We start from the raw sequence: 19,059 nt of genomic DNA on the forward strand, positions 1-19,059 counted from the left end.
GAAGTGAAATAATGTACAGCTTTTCATCAAGACCTCCAAGACCCATTAAGAGGACAAAGTGGAGAAGCATGAGGAAGATGCTCCACACTGTGCCTGGCACAAAATGGTACTCGGACCTGCTCGCATTAGTCACCTGGCAAGGTAGAAGTATGGCATGGTAAAAAGGAAGAACACTGGCCTAGCTACCAGAGTGTGGAGATGCCAGACCACATTATACTGTCAGGCACATGACTTTGGGCAGGTTGTCAAAACTTTCTTGGGCCTTAGTGTCCTTATCTATAAAATGGGAATAATTGCTTCCCTATCTGCTTCATAAAACAATACACACATGTGAACATTATTTCTTAATAACAAGTACAAAATATCTTATAAACACATTGTTACCACTAATAATAAGTGTGTATCACAAGAATCTGGACAATATTAAAACCAAAAGAGACAGAATTTAGCACAATGATAATAATTAGTGGCTCTTCAGGGAATGTGGCAAGTTTTTCTGCAGACCTTTCTTAGTCACTAGTTATAAATAACCAGAAATCTTATGATTTGTGCTCATGAACTTGGGTAACCACTTAACAGAGAAATTCCAGAGTCCTCAGAAGTCCTTTGGGCATATGAACATATTTTTCTTCATTTGTTAAAAGGTAGAAGAAACATGGCCTCAAACAGACCTTCTACCAGGGCTACATGGTGCAGAAATTCACAAAAGAACACCACAAACCTACACACATGGCTTCTTCCATAGGCCAGGAACCCTCAGAGATGCCAGCCTAACCTGCTGAGCTGCTAAATAAACATTTATGAGTGTTAGTGTTCAAAATCATTGTAAATAATTTATATATGAAACCCCTTACTTTGGGGGGGATTCTTACTGGAGATTGGACTCAGGGGTGCTCTATCACTAAGCTATATCCCAACTTTTTTAAAATTTTGAGACAGGGTCTCATTAAGTTGCCTAGGCTGCCCTTGAATTTATAATCCTCCAGTTTGAGCCTCCAGAGTAGCTATTACTTTTTAAATTAAATATCTGTGTTTTAAGTCAGAATATTTCTACTCTAAATGGATTGGGGAGAGAATAGTTTGTCCAACTATCAGTATAACCACGTGCCTGGCTCAAGATATACAAAGACATAAGGAGGCATCCTCTTGCTTTGGTACTTAAGTTATATTAGGGACTCAGGGAGATTTTCAAAATAGACATTTTATTTTTATATGACTCAAGGAAGAAACATTCTACCCACCTCAACATGTAAAACAAATTCTGCTGAATTTGTGCCATCTGTGACCTCCAAGAGTATGTTGTCCTGAAGAACCTCAGATCCATCATGTTGATACCTATGGGGATAATATTTGTAACTAATCTCTGAAGAACACTGTAAGACTAAATTGAGATGCACTACACAAGAGCTCTTCTTGTGTCATGTGTTCATTAAATAAATAAATAAGAAAAAACCAGCATAATCATGAAGTCACATATTTAACCACTCAAGTACCCCTCAACATAAAATTGCTCCACCTTAGGAAAGTCTGTTATATGCATTGATAATTTATATTCATCCCCAAATCAAAAAGTGGTCCTTCAGTTGCCACTGTGACAACAAAAACCATTTTGTTGTAGTTCTGCCTATTTGCAGAATACACTGTTTGGGGCCAGAGAGAGACCCTGAGAATGAGCATAGACAGGGAAAAGTGGGACACTATGTGGAACTGGTGACTCCTTCCCCACTTTCAAGGCTAATCTTCCTGCCATTGTTCAGGATCTACTCAGCTCTTCTCTAAAACCCTGATCCCTGAGTTCTGTATTGCCTCCCCCATTCTCTCTCTTCCATTTACAAGCTTTCCTCCTCTCAACCCATAAAGAATTTCAACTCTCTCCCAGATTTAAAAATACCTTTCCCTGGTCTAGGCTTGGCCTTATATTCCTTTAAGACTCAGCCAAAATCTTGAAGGACTAATTTTGCTCCTTAGAATTCTTGGCTATTCTTGGCTTTCCATACACTCACCAGCCTACTGTGGGGATGCCCAGTAAATTCTAAATAGCTGTTGGATTTATTTGAGCCAATTTTTTAACATATTAATGATCTGTTTGAGATACTAAGGAATGGAAATAAGTCCTAAGAATTTAAAATTAAAATTAGTATAGTATATAGAACCTATATGATATTCATCTATGGAAAAAAATAGGGCTATATTTTACTCAGAACTAGTTTCACCAATAGGATGGATATGAACTCAGGTGTGGGAAGGTCCTCATCCCTACTACTTTGTTCCTTCTACACACTACCTTCTATGGTTTATTTTGCCATGCTCCCTGCTGTTTTTATCAAAAATATATTTACAAGTGATAATATGCTAATAGTATGTTACTATGCTAAAACTCCCCCAAAGGGTCAAGTGGACCCAAGAGCACACGTCCTAAGTCAAGGCTGTAGAGTAAAGCAGATCTTTGAAAACCTGCCTCCTTCACATACCAGCTCAGTGACCTTGGACAAACTCCTTAACCTCTTTGTACTTAGTTCTTCAACTATGAGAACAGAACTATCCACCTTGTCAGGTTTTATTACTATGAAGATTAAATAAACAAATAAAACATTGATTGCAAATCTCCAGCAGAGTACTTGACCCCATAGTTCTGGAAAATAATGGAACTTTTATTTTTCGATCCATCATTCACTCCCTAGTAAGAACTGTCTAACCAAAGTCTCTTTCTAACATGTAGCTAAGAGCTAAGATCTCAAAAATAAGAAAATAAAAAAAAATAAGGAAAACTATAGTAGAAAAGAAATCAAAAAATTGGAAATTATTAATCAAGCTATGACTGAATTATCAAAATTAAACCAATCTACTTGTGCACAAATCTTAGTTCCTAATCAACTTTCTAGTCAAAGTATGAAGCTAAGTTTTTGATGTCTAATACTTCCTCCTATATGCTATCAAAAGGGCCAAAGTTTCCATTTATAACTGGTGTTTTTAAGTGAGAAATCAGTCTGTTCATCTAGCCATTGTTTTTAAGTAGTTTATGTTGTTTTCCAGAAAAGATGTTTTTCTACAGTGTGTAGAAAAGTTTCTTGCAGAACTGCATTAGGTAGAAGAAATGAAAGACTTAAGGTGAGGATACTATAGGACCATGAGGTAAGGCTTTCTCTATCTGAGTTCTACTCCATGGCCTACTTACCAGACTACTACTCCACTTGCTCACCTGCAAATCCCTGCCCCAGTAGAATGGACTAAAGATTACACTAAAGACATGGATCAACAGAACTCTGTCCCAGAGTGTCTAGGGTATGAAATTGGCTCCTAGAGCTGAGTTCAATTATGTAGATTAGTCCCATAGATGATTTCAGTCTCTGTTCATCTGGTTTCTATTGCCTCTTGTGATATGTGCAGTTGTAGCAAATTTAATATTCATGGTAATTAATTTTTGTTGTTCACATAGCCATAAAGTCATCCCCACTGGTACAGTAAGCCAGAGGGAAAGAAACTATCTGGAGGAAAATTAAAAATTTGTCATTTCTAATTTTTAACTATTGAAATTAGTAAGTGGCATATTGGTATTCCTGAAAGAATTCGATGAATTTCTTTTTTCTTGCTCTGTCTCACAACTGATCCAGATGGAGAGCTACGTTATATAAAGAACACATTACATTCCTAACCTAAGTTTTAAGGTATGAAGGTCTCCCCAAGAAAATGTGCCCCCAGCATCTAGAGGAAATCCATTCAACTCCAGCCTTCCGTGAAGAGGCAACCCCTGCAGGGAAATGTAGATATTGTCCAACATGGTATCCACATCAGAAACCAGAATGTGCTCTGTGCTGATGACGCACTGGCCTCCCTCAGCCACTCTCAGAGGGTTAGTGGATACCTAGAAAGAAGGAAGAAACATTCAAAGCCTTATTCCATGAGGTACCTCTGCAGACAGAACTCATTGGATCACCATGAAACTTCCAGTACCATCTTCATATGTCTACTAAATTTTCAGGAGTATGGTTCAGGGACAAATTCATAACTGGAGTTTGGGGATGAAAAATATATTTAACTATAAATGTTCCCAATTCCAAGTGTTGATGTACACAAAGAAGCAAGACAGATCTATAAACCTGAAAGTATCTACATTTTATTTATCCCAGAGCCTGTATCATAGAATCAGCAAATTGTTGACTATATAGAGTTCTGACTTAGGGAAATAATAACTTTCATCCTGATCATTTCAATCATTGTTTGACACATATCCACCTCAGTCTACAACATAAACAAAACCTCTGCTAAATTCTCCTGAAGGAAAGAATCCATCTCCTTTTTTTCACCCTAAAACTTCTTGAAGACTTGTGAAACGTATTAAAGCTTCTTTTGTGTTATTTTGAAATTAAAATTGGAAATTTAAGATTCCATGGAAAATAGATTCATTTAAACATTAGACTTAAATATCAAAGCCACAAATACAACTTTAAATAAGGGAAAAACCCAAGGCTCAACTGACTAATAATTCATTTGTAAGTAAAAAAAAAATCAAGTTAGAATGGCTTAGAATATTTTATCACCACACTGGGAGAGGGCAAGAAGTGTCCTATGATCAAATCAGTCTAGAAAACACAGACAATATCCTCACCCTGGAGGTTTATAAGGCACATATGCATGTTCAAGGCTTTGACACTTAAGGTAGGAAAACCTGTTAACTTTGCTTAACCTAATTTTTTTCAAATTGGTAATACTACCCAGAAGCAAGAGCAAGAAGATGAATTTGAGATATGAAATCATGGGCTCCAAGGTCCCTGCAGATGGTCTGATGTGACTGCCGTGCCAATTTGAGGACACCATGTTCTCCTAGGGAGCAATTGCTCTCCTCAGAGCAGCTGCCACTCCCCAAGAGTAGAATGTTCCCTAAGGACAGAGTTGGTAAAAGGCAGGGAGGAGCAGGGAGAGACACAGCCAGGCAGATGGAAAGGAAGCAAGATGAAGCAGAGGGCTCGGCTGCAGGGTCCACTCTCTCCTCCTGCACCTGTGCTAAGTGCTGGGCAGAGCTCCATTCCAAGGCACCAGGGGCACTAGAGGATGTCCTAAAGGGTCATGGAAACTATGAGAGTGCCATAGAGGTGGCTGTCTTCTATTTTATCACCAGCAAAAAAACAAAACAAAACATAAAATGATAGACTTTTCTCTCTACAATCACCCCCACCCCAACCTTTCCAAGTGTCTCATTTTACCAAACCTATATTTTCACTGTAGGTGGGAGGAAGAAAGGGAGCTCTCACTCAGGGTATTACCTTTAACCAAGGTCTGCATTTGCCAGCCTCACTTTCCTGAGTAGGTTACAAATAAGTATCTCAAGATGACAATACTTCATAAAATATAATTTATACGTTAGATGATCTTTCAAATCTCTCTTGTAGAGAAAACTTCAAAAAAATAAAAACATGAGATTAATTTCCCCCTCCTCACTAATCATTCACTTCTCAGGCCCAGTTCTCAGAGGCTGGGGACTTCAAGTTAGCATGGGGTCAGTTTCCCCCAATGATCATCACTCAACTTGTCTTTATGTGGTGTTTTTTCTTTTTAATTTTTTTTAAGTTGTGGACACAATACCTTTATTTTATTTATTCATTTTTATGAGGTGCTGATGATTGAACCCAGTGCCTCACACATGCAAGGCAAGTGCCCTACCACTGAGCCACAACCCCAGCCCTTTATGTGTTTTTTTCATATCAGAGACCCATTCCTGTGGCTGGTTCCACTGAAACTACAACTTTAATTTTATTTCTAATATCCTTTTTCTTTGAAGCTCTGTGTCATTTGATCCATGTGCCACATATAAAAGAGAGAAAGCACTATGCCATTTTAGACCCAAGTCCTCCCAATTATTCTCTCTGCTTTCAAATGAAGGTAACTTTTCCCTTTGGCCTTTATAGATTCCTCCACACCTCATCCTTCTCTTTCAAAAGGCCTGGATTCCTTTGCATAAAAGATTATTTCCCCCATGATTATGCTGAAAAAAGTTTTGGCTTCTTCAGATGCTAGGCTATTTCAGGGCCTATATCTCATACACAGAAAGGGGCACTTCAACTAAACTCTAACTAACGTTAGCTCCACAGACATTCCAAACCATTTTCATCACAAGGAATTTGATCTGGTCCCTGAGGGAGAAGTTATAAAAGGATGGAGCTTGTTTAGATTCCTCAGTTTGAACACTTCCATAGCCTTCTATCAAAGATTGCAAGCTCACCAACCTGAGAAGTCAGGTCAGTGATTTAAGTGAGTATGGTAAGTTGATAGGGATGCTGGTGGTTAGGCTCAGTATTGCTAGAGCTTCCAGAGGTTCAAGAGGAACCCCAAGTCAGAACTGATAGGAAATCTTTTTGTTTTTAAATGTTGCAACTTATTATTTTAAAATACAGTTTAGATCCATCAGAAAACTTTTGCATATCGGACAGCCCCCCTCCCCCCCCCCCCCCCCCCCGCAGTCCTCAGAGAAGCCCTCTGTTCCACAACCTCAGGCTCATGTAGAGATGGTGAGGAGAGACCACGAAAAAGAACAGCAGGATTGGCTGTATTTCAGGCCAGTACCTGGGAAGGGTGACCTCTCTCCTTAGGGAACAGGTTTGGGTAGGCTCTGGGCCCCTCTGGTTTGTAATCCATGGGAAATGCTCCTTTGTCCTTCCACTTGTAGGGGGAAATAAACCAAATAATAGCTTCACTAATTAAGTATAGCATTCTGACAGCAGAGAGTGGACAGGGTACAGGAAAAACTCTCAGCATGAAACAGTCTCACAGAGAAGACCCACAAGGTAGCATTGCCTTTGCAGTTGGGTTTTAATGAAAGACCCAAGTCCTTCAAGACTTACATAAACATTGGGCAGTGGGATAGAGTAGAACAAAAGGGTCCATCTTAATTCATTTTGGAAAATTAAAGAGCCTCTTTGGATTACACAACAGCATACTTGGCCTGCGGTGAGAGCAAATAAGCCCTTCTGGTTGCTAAGAGACCCATAATTTAATCCCCTTCCCCTGATCTACATGTGAAGCCCAGCAGAAAGAAAAAGGAATGAAAGCGATTTTGATAAGCTTTGAAAATAATGCCAAATCCAGCAACGAGAAAATCTTACCTTTTGGATGGAAAGTTCCACAGGAGGTGAAAGAGTCCCCTCCCCCTGCTTTTTTTCCTATACTGCAGCTGCAAAATTAAAAAGTTTGTCTTTTCTTTCTTTCCCTCCTTCCATTCTCCATATCAAACATTGTGCATACCTCAGGAACTTGATTGTCCACTGGGAGAATTGTAATGTTAAAGCAGATCCCATGCAGAGTGCCACCATGCTGGTTACTGATGGAAAAGGTGAACTGGACATGTCGGAGATGAGGACCTATATCTTGCATGGGTGGCATGTAGGCCACTTTCATATAGTTCACAGCATGCTGCAAAGCAAATTGAGAATGGACATATGAGTATTGATTTGCAAGGATCAGAAATCTGTGTCCAAGAAAATCATCATGTTAACTGACATTGAATACTGTAAATACCATCACCAATTTAAAGATTCTCAAGAGTTCTATGTAATAAATCACATTTTCTATACATAAGGAAGAAAAATGAAAAAGAAATTAAAATGTCTAGTGCTTAAAACCAGCCAGCTCTATAAAAGGAAGGAGACTAGGGTGAAATACTAGGATGAAACACCTCTGCCTTCTGGTAATTGTGTGATATGGGTCCAGCTGCTTAAATGTGTTAGGCCTATTTTTTTTATTTGTGAAATAAAAAAAAAAAGTACTTACCACATGGGGTTCACATACTCATTTACAACCTCTAACTATGAGGAGATTAAGCCTAATTAGCTCCAAACCACAGAAGTATCTGCTGCCTAAGCACTCATCACCATTACTGTGACCCCCATAGGATCATCAGAGTAGAGTCCATAGGTGAACACACAGTGAAGGATTTTGGAAGGTGGTTAAGTATTCTGAAATGAATTGTGCCCCCTTCATCACCCTGCCAAAATCAGATATGCTGAAGTCCCAATCCTTCCTACCTCCAAGTGTGAACTTATTTGGAAATAGTGTCATTATGTATGTAATTAGATAAGATGGGGCCATCCCAGGGTAGGGTGGACCCTTAATCCAACGTATCTGTTGTCCTTGTGATAGGAGGAGAGAAAGACACAGGGAGTCATGTGATAACAGAGGCATGAGAGTAACATATCTCCAGGCCAAGGAGAACCAAAGATTGCAGGCAAACTGCCAGAAGTTAAAAAGAAGCAAGGAAAGATTGCCCTAGAGGGTTTCAGAAGGAGCACCACCCGGCCAGTATTGTGATTCCAGACCTGTGGCTTCCAAAGCTGTGAGGAAATAAGTCCTAGGACACTAATGAACGAAAAACAGTGAGTGAAGTGAATTTGGTGGAATAAAAATTCAGGCGTGGGGGATCCCAAATCAGAGTCTTGCTGCTGGCAAAATAGAGGGGATGGGGAGCTGTATTAAATTATGACAAGATTCTAAAATCATACCCAACCTGATAAAGCACTTTCAAATAGATGTCACATGCTTAGTAGAAACGTGCAAGCAGAATGAATAAAAAACCTCAAGCATTTGTGGCAGATGTCAAGAGCCAACATCCTCAGGTGCGACACTAAGCATGTCATATCTTCTCAGAGGACACATCATGTGGTTCAACATTATAGCAAATCATCATACCTGAGTAAATGACCTCAGCCCCAGGGCTGTAGGATTTTTGGTTAGCTTTGGTATGCTGTCCACCATGAATAATTTCCCAGCATCCAAATATCTAAAGAGAAATACAGGAAAGAATATATCAGCTAATTTTCCAGCTAAGAAAGGTGAAGTCAGATGGCTAATACCAAATTTTCAAAAACTAAAAGACCTTATCATGAGAAGTAATAAAGTGTTCCATCTTTATATTCCCTTCTTATGTTAGGGGCTACTAGCCTTAGGTCCAGTATCACCAATTCCGCCCTCATCATGATTGCAGAAAGTATGTACAAAATTTTTTGCTTTACCATCATGAAAGGGAATCATTATCCTAAACATTCTAAAATTTTTCCTTGTTACCATGTATACAGTACCAGCCTAAAATATATTTATACTACTTTTCTGGATTGAGATCATAGAATATGATAATTTCATGGCCTGTAATATCTAAAAAAATAATGTTATGAAGACCTTAATACATTTTACCAGAAAGAAAAATCAATATTATTTTTAGAAAATAGGAATTGAAGACCATTTTCAGCTACCTATGCTGAAAACAATGCAAGCACTTACTAAGGAATAAGACTTTTAAAGGGAGGTACGATACAAGTTTGAGGCAAAAGTAAATGCTAAATTGGATATAAGTTCCCACTGGCCAACAAAGCAATTGAATCATAGTACTACTATATATGGACACTTTTGATTGTCCAACCCCAGTAGACCATATGATGACTTTTCAGATATACCTGTCATTGAAAGAGAAACAGGGAGGAGTGGTTATTGTGTAGAGCAGCTCCCTATCATAAGATTCTGTATCTAGGAAATGTAGATGCTTCTTCGTTATGTAGGCCACCTCCGTTTCCTTGACAACCAAATGCCGAGAAACCCCAGGAGCCTCTTTTGGAAGCTGGTCATCCACTGGAGTGATATGGATGGTCACCACCTGGAATGAAAATACACTATTCACTTAGAAAACACCAAAGAGGATGTCCCACAACCACCCAGTCACAGTTAAGATGACATTCAAAAACTGTCATTGATAATACAACTTCTGTCAAATGATTCAGGAGCTACTAAGGAGGTGACCTAAAAATGGAACATCCTTTACTCATTGGATATTGTATTCTAAAAATATAATTATCACAATTATAGTTAATTCAATCAGAAGGGCTATAGAAAGGGCATAGAAAGCACAAAATGGGATCCTGATTTTGTTTTCCATCTCCCAACAATCTATGCTTTCTCTGATACTTCCTATTACTCAATCATTGGTCCTAACAACATTAACATACCTCTTGATTCCTCCTTCTCCACTCACATTCAACACATCACCAAGATTCTACTTGTAAAATCTCCCTTAGAGAAACTACCCCAACCTGCAGGTGTCATTCCTACTTACACTGGCCTAGATCTTACCACTTCTTCCTTGACTGCTCCAGTCTTCTGTCAGCCCTAACTCTAATCACTGATCTAGGTTTTTCATATCTCTAGTGTTATCTTTTAAAAATACAAGTCAAACCTCCTTAAAAATCTTAAACAAGCACCCAGGAAATATAGAAGTATTCAAAATCCTTAGCCTGGCATTCGAGATCCTTCACACATCCTCTATTTTCAACTTTATTTTTACCCAACTTTCAACATTAATTCAGCACTCTAGTTGTACACAGTGGTGGACCATGTCTAGCCCCTCAATGACATGTCTATGTTTTGTATCATTTTTCTTCAATCTACTACACTCTGCTCTTGCTTTCTTTAGCAATCTGTCTTTATCGCCCTTAGAGGAGGCTCTTCTTCAAAACACCCTTCAATTTCTTTCTTTCTTTCTTTTTTTTTTTTTTTTTTTTTTTGGAAGCCACAGACAGAATTTATTAGATTTTGCAGAAGCATGAGATAATGTACCACAAAATAGTTTGATTTTACAACCTAAAGTATGGTAGGAAGTTGTCAATGCACAGTGTAGTCAGCAAAAAGAGAAACAGAGCAGTTTCACTTTTTTTTTTTTTAAAGGTGATGGATGACACCTGCGCTTGCCTTCAATTTCTCAGTTGGAATTAATTGTATCTAAATTTTGTCCTAAACATTCTAAAAATATTTTCTTGTATTGATGTATATAGTACCAGCCTAAAGTATCCCTTGCTACAGTTTTAATTTTTGTGTCCCTTCAAAAATTAATGTTGAAACTTAATCTCCAATGCAACTGTGTGAAGAGGTGGGGCTTTCATGAGGCAAATGGGTCAGGAGGGCTCTGCCATGGCTTAGTGCCTTATGAAAAGGCTTGAGGGCATGAATTCATCCCTCCATCCTTTCTGCTTTGTAAAGACACAGCATTCACCCTCTCCAAAGGATGCAGCAACAAGGAGCCATCTTAGAAGCAGAGAGCAGCCCTCACCAGATACAGAACCTGCTGGTGCCTGAATCCTGAACTTTCCATCCAGAATTGTGAGGATTATGTTTCTAGTGTTTATTAATTACCCATTCTCAGATATTTTGTTATAGCATTATGAACATGACTAAGACATCATTTAAATAACATACTTATGTCATCATCTTGTATTATCTTTTTCATAGACTGAAAATTCCATGAGGGCAGGATCGTGGTAGAGTACAAACTACATTAAATGAAACAGTAAGCATTTAAAGTCCTTAGTGTGCTGTTTACATACTAGCAGCTAATTGACCTTGAACATGTTACTCAACTTTTTTGCTGTCAATTTTCTTATTTCTAAGTTAAGCTAAATATTAACCTCACAAAATTCTACAAAGATCAAATATCATTATGTAGTTCAGATGTCTGGCATGTGGGTAGATGATCAATGAATATTACACTCATCTCTGTATCTCCACAACATCTTGCACAATACCTTGTGGAGAGGAAGCATTTCATCAACGACGCTAACTGAATCAGTCAACAGACCCTGTTGGTGATTTTAAGCAGTCTAAACCACACTCACAGGTTTAGGTCATGCTAGATAGTAAGAAGAAATGGCCAAGCTGCTTTTGACATCACCATTAACTCTTTAGAGTAACCCATGCTTGGTTACAAGAACGCTGTGACTTCCTCCCTCTGGAAATGGCACACTGCATATTGCTTAACATTGTGGGTCTTTTCACATTCTGCCACATGAAAATAGTCTTACCTTGGTTTTGATTTATTTTGATGTTGTCATTGAAGCACAGATGAGCAATGACAATTTTGTCTATAACAATGGTGTTTACAATACCAATTTGAAAATGAAGATAATTCCCTTTTAGACTAAGATGAAAATCAGAAACTAAAATATGATTAAGCTTTTGTTATGATATAAAAAGACCTAAACATCAGTCACAACCTATAAGTTGTGTTCCCTGGCAGAGATCATTTAACCCCTTGGGGACTCAATTTTCTTCCTTTTTCTGTACATTAGACAATAACAATGGCTTTTATTATGAGATATATTGTCAGGATCAAAAAGACAGCAGCACAGTGAGTACTAGTACTTAGTAGGTGCTCACAAAGTTAATTCCTTGTCTATATCCTTTCATTATTTTTACAAAAGCTTACAGATGTTTACTATCCATTATGAAGCATTTTTGATAATTAAAAACTAAAGCCGGTTTATCAAAATAAAGGAACACAATGATAGTCATTTCTCTAGTCTCCTGGAATCTGTGTCATGATTTTTTTCTCTAATTATAGTATTTTGCTAATCTACAAAGTTCAGAAATTCTCTATGGGACCTCCCAGCCATACTGTGGATCAGTGAGTCCCCACTTAATTGAAAAACTGGATTTAATAAGGAAACAATAGTTATTGTGCCTTCAAAGAGACCATTTTCCATGCTAATTTATTCTCCGACGTATTCTTTATGTAAAAAGAAAGTACAACCAGGCTTTTTTATACCCCTGTAGTAATTCTTGGTGGGCACATTTTTCAACATGCTTTATGATTGCCTAAGTTGATGTTTCTTTAAATATTTATGCATGTTCAAACAATTATTGTGTGTGTGTCTGTGGGTGACAAAAATCCTATTTTAACAAAATCCACAGAGAAATAAAGCATTCTCTTTGTACTGAAATCTGGTTGTAACAAAAGACATTATTAAACACCCATTCCCAGGCAAAGAGTGGAGAACTAGTGCTCAAGCCGATCACTAGGCCATTTGCCCGCTATATTCCCCCAACTCCCTGCAGTCTACTTATAGCCACAAGCACACACAGACTTGTAAGGAACCTGAACATAATCAGAAAGTGAAAAATCAGTATTCAAAATGACATAGTCTGACCTTGGCCTCAAATTCAGGCTCCAATATAATATTCCATCAGCTGGCACCTGACTTGCTTGTAGGCCTGAATTCTTGATCCTTCCTCTGCCCCAAGCTCTGATTCCTGCCTGATTGTTATTTTGCTTCTTCTTTTGAGAATATTCAGAATCATTTCTCACTCTTGTGAACTACTTCCAAGGTCTTTTGCCCGCCCTTCTAGATATAGTAGTTTGTGCCAAGTTTTTAGGGAAATACACTAGGTGTTTTTTTTAACAGGGTGACTTTAAAATGCTGTTGAGATAGACATGTAGTGGTGTCAAATGAAGCTGAGGACATAGACAAGTGTAAGCTAGAGAAATAGTCATCCTCTGGTATCTGCAGGGAATAGGCTCCTGGACCCCTCATGGAAGACAAATCTGTGGATGTTCAAGTCCCTTATATAAAATTGAATGGTATTTTCATAAAACTTAGGCATATCCTCCCATAAGCTTCACATCATTTCTAGATTTCTTATCATATCTAATATGATATAAATGTTATACAAATACTAGTAGTATAGTATTGTTTAGAGAATAATAATGAGGAAAAAATAGTCTATATTTTCAGTACAGATCCAATTCTTTTTCTAATATTCTCTATCTTTAGTTGGCTGAATTTGTGAATGCGAAACAGACAGACAGCCAACTTATTTGGGAACCAGAGGATACGTGGTACATAAAGACAGAACAAATGCGTAGACTTGTATGTCTCTTAAAATCAGTTAAGAAGGAAGTAGGGCTGGAACACTGGTGCATGCAGGTAAACCCTGCAACTTGGGAAGCTGAGGCAGGAGGATAGCCAATTCCAGGCAGCCTCAGCAACTTGGCAAATCTCTCACTTAGAGAGACACTGTCTCAAAATAAAATAAAAAGGCTGGGGATTTAGCTCAGTGGTAAAGTGCCCCTGGATTCTATCCCTAGTACTACCAAAAAAAAATAATTATTATATTTATATATATAAATTATATATATGTATATATATAATACATATATACACACACACATATATATATAAAATAATTTAAAGGAAGCAGATGAAAATGTGGTTATGACCTCTTTAAAAATTTATCCATCATAGGGATAAACTTATATAAGCAGATCTACAAAGTTTAGTCTGATTTATTTGACCAGATTTAGAAATAATTCCCTTTGATTGTTTCTATTACCTTGGACTTTACTGAAGAGAGATCTTACATTCATATTTGTGCATATAACACAATGATGTATAAAATATGCAGCAACAAAAGAAGATAAAAGAAGTCAGCAGGGTATGGTGGTGCACGCTTGTAATCCCAGCGCTCAGGAGGCTGAAGGAGGATCATAAATTCAAAGCCAGCCTCAACAATTTAACAAGGTCCTGAGCAAATCAGCAAGATCCTGTCTCAAAATAAAAAGTGAAAAATAAAAAGGCTGGGGATGTGGCTCAGTGGTTAAGCATCCCTGGGTTCAATCCCTGGTACCAAAAAAGGAAAAGGAGAAGTCCTAAAGATTTACTTTTAAAAAGACACAGAGTCTTCTGAAAGTAATATGGTGTTCTAACTCAGGTTGAATAGATACAAAGGATTAAGAAATAAATCCTATTAATAATTTCCATTTTTAACTTATCAAGGCAATTAAGGAATCAAAAAAATTTAACAAAGAAATGCAGTATAATACAGTGATGAAAAGAAAGGGTTGTTATTTGAAAAGTATTTGACTAGTTAGTCCAAAGGCAGATGAACTGAGAGTTTTATTCATTCCTCAGTCCATCTTAAAAGGAATAGTGGAGATCCCTCAATTTCAAAGCTCCCTGACATCATTCTTTATTATCATCTCCTTCCATTAAGTCATCTTAGCAGACAGATCAATAGCTCAATCATCTGTACATTAGCTAATCTCATTGACTGTGAAATTATGAGAAGATATCATATGACAAACAAGACACATGCTTTCAGTAGTCATTCTAGAACAGGTTTGAGATTTGCTTCCAACCATAAACATGTTACCTGAAGATAATAGGTATAAAATGCCTGGCACAAAATACCATATATAGTAGATGTTTACTTAATTTTGGCTGTCCTTGATTATTTTATTTGTTGTTTTTATATATACATTACAGTAGGATGTATTTTGACATATTATATATACATTGGGTATAACCTATGTGGCTTCATCACTATAGTAAGCTGATTTCAAGTCCTTTGGATATACACCAAGGAGTAGGATAACTGGCCTAAATGATGGTTTCATTCTAAGTTTTATGAGGAATCTCCATACTGCTTTCCAGAGTGGTTGCACCAATTTGCAGTCCCACCAGCAATGTATGAGTGTACCCTTTTCCCCACATCCTTGCTAATCTTTTATTGTTACTTGTATTCTTCATAATTGCTATTCTGACTGGAGTGAGATAGAATCTCGGTACAATTTTAATTTGCATTTCTCTAATTGCTAGAGATATTAAACACTTTTTCATATATTTTTTTGATCATTTGTATTTCTGTTCAGTTCTTTTGCCCATTTATTGATTTTATTTTTTGTTTTGTTTTATTTTTGGTGTTAAGTTTTTTGAGCTCTTTTTATATCCTGGAGATTAATGGTATCTGAAGTGCAGGTGGTAAAGATTTTCTCCCATTCTGTAGGCTCTCTGTTCACGTTCTTGATAGTTTCCTTTGTTGTGAAGAAGCTTTTAGTTTGATGCCATCCCATTTATTGATTCTTGATTTTACTTCTTGTGCTTTAATAAGAGTCTTATTGAGGAAGTCTATTCCTGAGCCAATATGATAAGAGAGTTAGGCCTACCTTTTATTCTAGTAAGTGCAGGATCTCTGGTCTAATGCCAAGGTCCTTGATCCACTTTGAGTTGAGTTTTGTGCAGGGTTCAATGTGGGGATTCAATCTTAATTTACTACATATGGATTTCCAGTTTTCCCCAACACAATTTGTTGAAGATGTTATCTTTTCTCTAATGTATGTTTATGGAACTTTTGTCTAACCTGAGATAACTGTAGGTATGTGGGTGGGTCTCTGAGGTGTCTTCTATTCTGTTCCATTGGTCTTCAATTCTATTTTTGTGTCAACACCATGCCATTTTTCTTACTATAGTCCTGTAGTATAATTTGAAGTCTTGTTTCATGATGCCTTCTGCATTACTTTTCTCACTAAGAACTGCTTTGGCTGTTCTTGGCCTCCTGTTTTTCCAAATGAATTTTATGATTTTTTTTTTTATTTCTATGAAGAACATCACTGGAATTTTAATGGGAATTGTATTAAATCTGTATAGCACTTTGGGTAGTATGGTCATTTGACAATATTAATTCTGCCTATCAGGGCTGGGGTTGTATCTCAGTGGTAGAACGCTTGCCTTGCATGTGTGAGGCCCTGGGTTCAATCCTCAGCATCACATAAAGATAAACAAATAAAAATAAAGTTATCGTGTCCATCTACAACTAAAAAATTTTTTTTAAAAATAACTCTGCCTACCCAGGAAAATGGGAAATCTTTCTATTTTCTAAGACCTTCTTCAATTTCTTTCATTAGCATTCTGTAATTTTCATTGTAGAGGTCTTTCACCTCCTTTTTTAGATTGATCCCCAAGATTTTTGTTGTTGTTGTTGTTATTTGAGGTTTTTTTTTTTAGGCTATTGTGAATGGAATAGTTTTCCTGATTTCTCTCTTTCAGCTGATTCACCATGGGTGTATAGGAATGCAATTGATTTACAGCTGTTAATTTTTATATCCTGCTACTTTGCTGAATTTATTTCTGAGTTCAAGAAGCTTTTTGGTGGAGGTTTTTTGAATTTTTTATATTTCTTCTAAATACAGAATAATGTCATCTGCAAGCAGGGATAGTTTAAGCTCTTCTTTTCCTATTTGTATCCCTTTAATATTTTTCTAGTAATTGCTCTGGCTAGGGTTTCAAGGACAGTATTGAATAGAAGTGGTGAAAGAGGGTATCCATGTCTTGTCCCAGTTTTTAGAGGGAATACATCCAATTTTTCTTCATTTAGAATGATATTGGGCAGAGGTTTAGTGTACCTTTTACAATGTTAAGGATGTTCCTACTATCCCTGGTTTTTCTAGTGTCTTGAACACTAATGAATGCTGAATTTTGTCAAACTTTTCTGCATCTGTTGAGATAATCATGTGATTCTTGTCTTTAAGTCTATTGATGTGATGAATTACATTTCTTGATTTCCATATATTGAATCAACTTTGCATACCTGGAATGAACCCCACTTGATCATGGTGCACCACCTTTTTAATATGTTTTTGTATATGATTTGCCGGTATTTTAATGAGAATTTTTGCATCCGTGTTCATCAGGGATATTGGTCTGAGTTCCTTCCTTGAGGTGTCTTTGTCAGGTTTTGGTATCAGGGTGAAACTAGCTCATAGAATGAGTTTGGAAGGACTCCCTCCTTTTCTATTTCATGGAATAATTTGAGGAGTATTGGTGTAAGTTCTTCTTTGGAGGTCTGGTAGAACTTAGCTTAGAACTTAGAAAATACATCTCGTATTGGGCTTTTCTGTGTTGGTAAGCTTCTTATGCCATCTTCAATTTCATTGCTTGAAATTGATCTGTTTAAATTTTCTATATCCCATTGATTCAATTTGGATAGGTCATATGTCTCTAGAAATTTGTCAATGTCTTCAAGATTTTCTTTTATTGGAGTACAGATTTTCAAAGTAGCTTCTGATTATTGTCTGTATTTCAATAATATCTATGGTGATGTTTCCTTTTCACCACAAATTTTAGTGATTTGAGTTTTCTCTCTTTTTTTTTTTTTCATTAGCTTGGCTAAGGGTTTATCAATTTTGTTTATTTTTTCCAAATCCAACTTTTTGTTTTGTCATTTTTTTTGAGTTGTTATTATTGTTTCAATTTCATTGATTTGTGCTCTGATTTTAATTATTTCCCATCTTCTATTGCTTTTAGTGTTGATTTGTCTTTCTTTTTATAGGGCTTTGAGATGTAATGTTAGGTTATTTATTTGGTGACATTCTATTCTTTGAAAGTATGCACCTAGCAAAATGAACTTTCCTCTTAGAACTGCCTTCATAGTATCCCAGAGATTTTGACAAGTTGTGTCATGATTCTCATTTACCTCTGAATATTTTTTTTTTATTTCACCCCTCATTTTTTTCTACTATCTACTGGTCATTCAATAGTGTATTATTTAGTCTTCAGTTGTTAGAGTAGCTTCTATTTTTTATTTTAATGTTGATTTCTAATTTCATTCTATTATGATCTGATAGAATGTAAGGTATTATCTCTAGTTTTTGGGTTTGTTTTTGTTTTTGTTTTTTGTATTTTCTAAGAGTTGCTTTGTGGCCTTAAAATATGGTCTGTTTTATAGAGGATCCATGTGCTTCTGAGAAGAAAGTGCATTCAGTCCTTAATGGATGAAATATTCTATATTTGTCAGTTAAGTCTAAATTATTAATGGAATTTTTTAGTTCTATAGCTTCTTTATTTAGTTTTTGTTTGGAGGATCTATCTAGTGATGAGAGATGCAAGTTAAAGTAACCAAGTATTATTGTGTTGTGGTCTATTTTATTCTTGAAATTGAAAAGGGTTTGTTTATGTATGTAGGTGCTCCACTGTTTGGGGCATAGATATTTACAATTATTATGTCTTGCTGATGTATGGTTTCCTTAAGCAGTAAAAAATGATCTTTTTGGTCCCTTCTGATTAGCTTTGGTTTGAAGTCCACTTTATCTGATATGAGGATTGAAACCCTTGCTCAGTTTCAAGATCCATGTGGATGATATGTTTTCCCCCATCCTTTTACACAGTCTGTGAATGTCTTTGATTATGAGGTGTCTTGGTGATAACATATTGTTGGGTCTTGTTTTTTAATCCAATCTGCCAATCTGTGTCTTTTGTTGATGAGTTTATGCCATTTACATTCAATGTTATTATTGAGATATGATTTTATTCCCCGTAATTTTGATTTATTTATTTTTAATTTGAATTAGTTTCTCCTTTGATTGATTATGCTTCTAATGTAGCTCCTCCCTTTGCTGGTTTTCACTTTTATTTTTCATTTCTTCTTCATGAAATACTTTATTGAGTATATTTTGTTGTGCAGGCTTTCTGGTTGTGAATT

General features: G+C 36.7%; 1 protein-coding gene across 1 annotated transcript in view; it reads right to left on the reverse strand.

The window, feature by feature from the left end:
• Positions 1-19,059, reverse strand: part of Frem1 (FRAS1 related extracellular matrix 1) — a 128,509-nt gene that overhangs the window by 76,481 nt on the left and 32,969 nt on the right. The window contains exons 10-14 of the mRNA XM_027950606.3: positions 9,438-9,634; positions 8,677-8,767; positions 7,237-7,404; positions 3,654-3,862; positions 1,242-1,335 (exon numbers count right to left, since the gene is read on the reverse strand). Coding sequence (XP_027806407.2) covers positions 1,242-1,335; positions 3,654-3,862; positions 7,237-7,404; positions 8,677-8,767; positions 9,438-9,634 — 759 coding nt within the window. The remainder of the gene's footprint in view (positions 1-1,241; positions 1,336-3,653; positions 3,863-7,236; positions 7,405-8,676; positions 8,768-9,437; positions 9,635-19,059) is intronic.

This window comes from Marmota flaviventris, chromosome 13 (assembly GCF_047511675.1).
Source record: "Marmota flaviventris isolate mMarFla1 chromosome 13, mMarFla1.hap1, whole genome shotgun sequence".
Classification (NCBI taxonomy): Eukaryota; Metazoa; Chordata; class Mammalia; order Rodentia; family Sciuridae; genus Marmota; species Marmota flaviventris.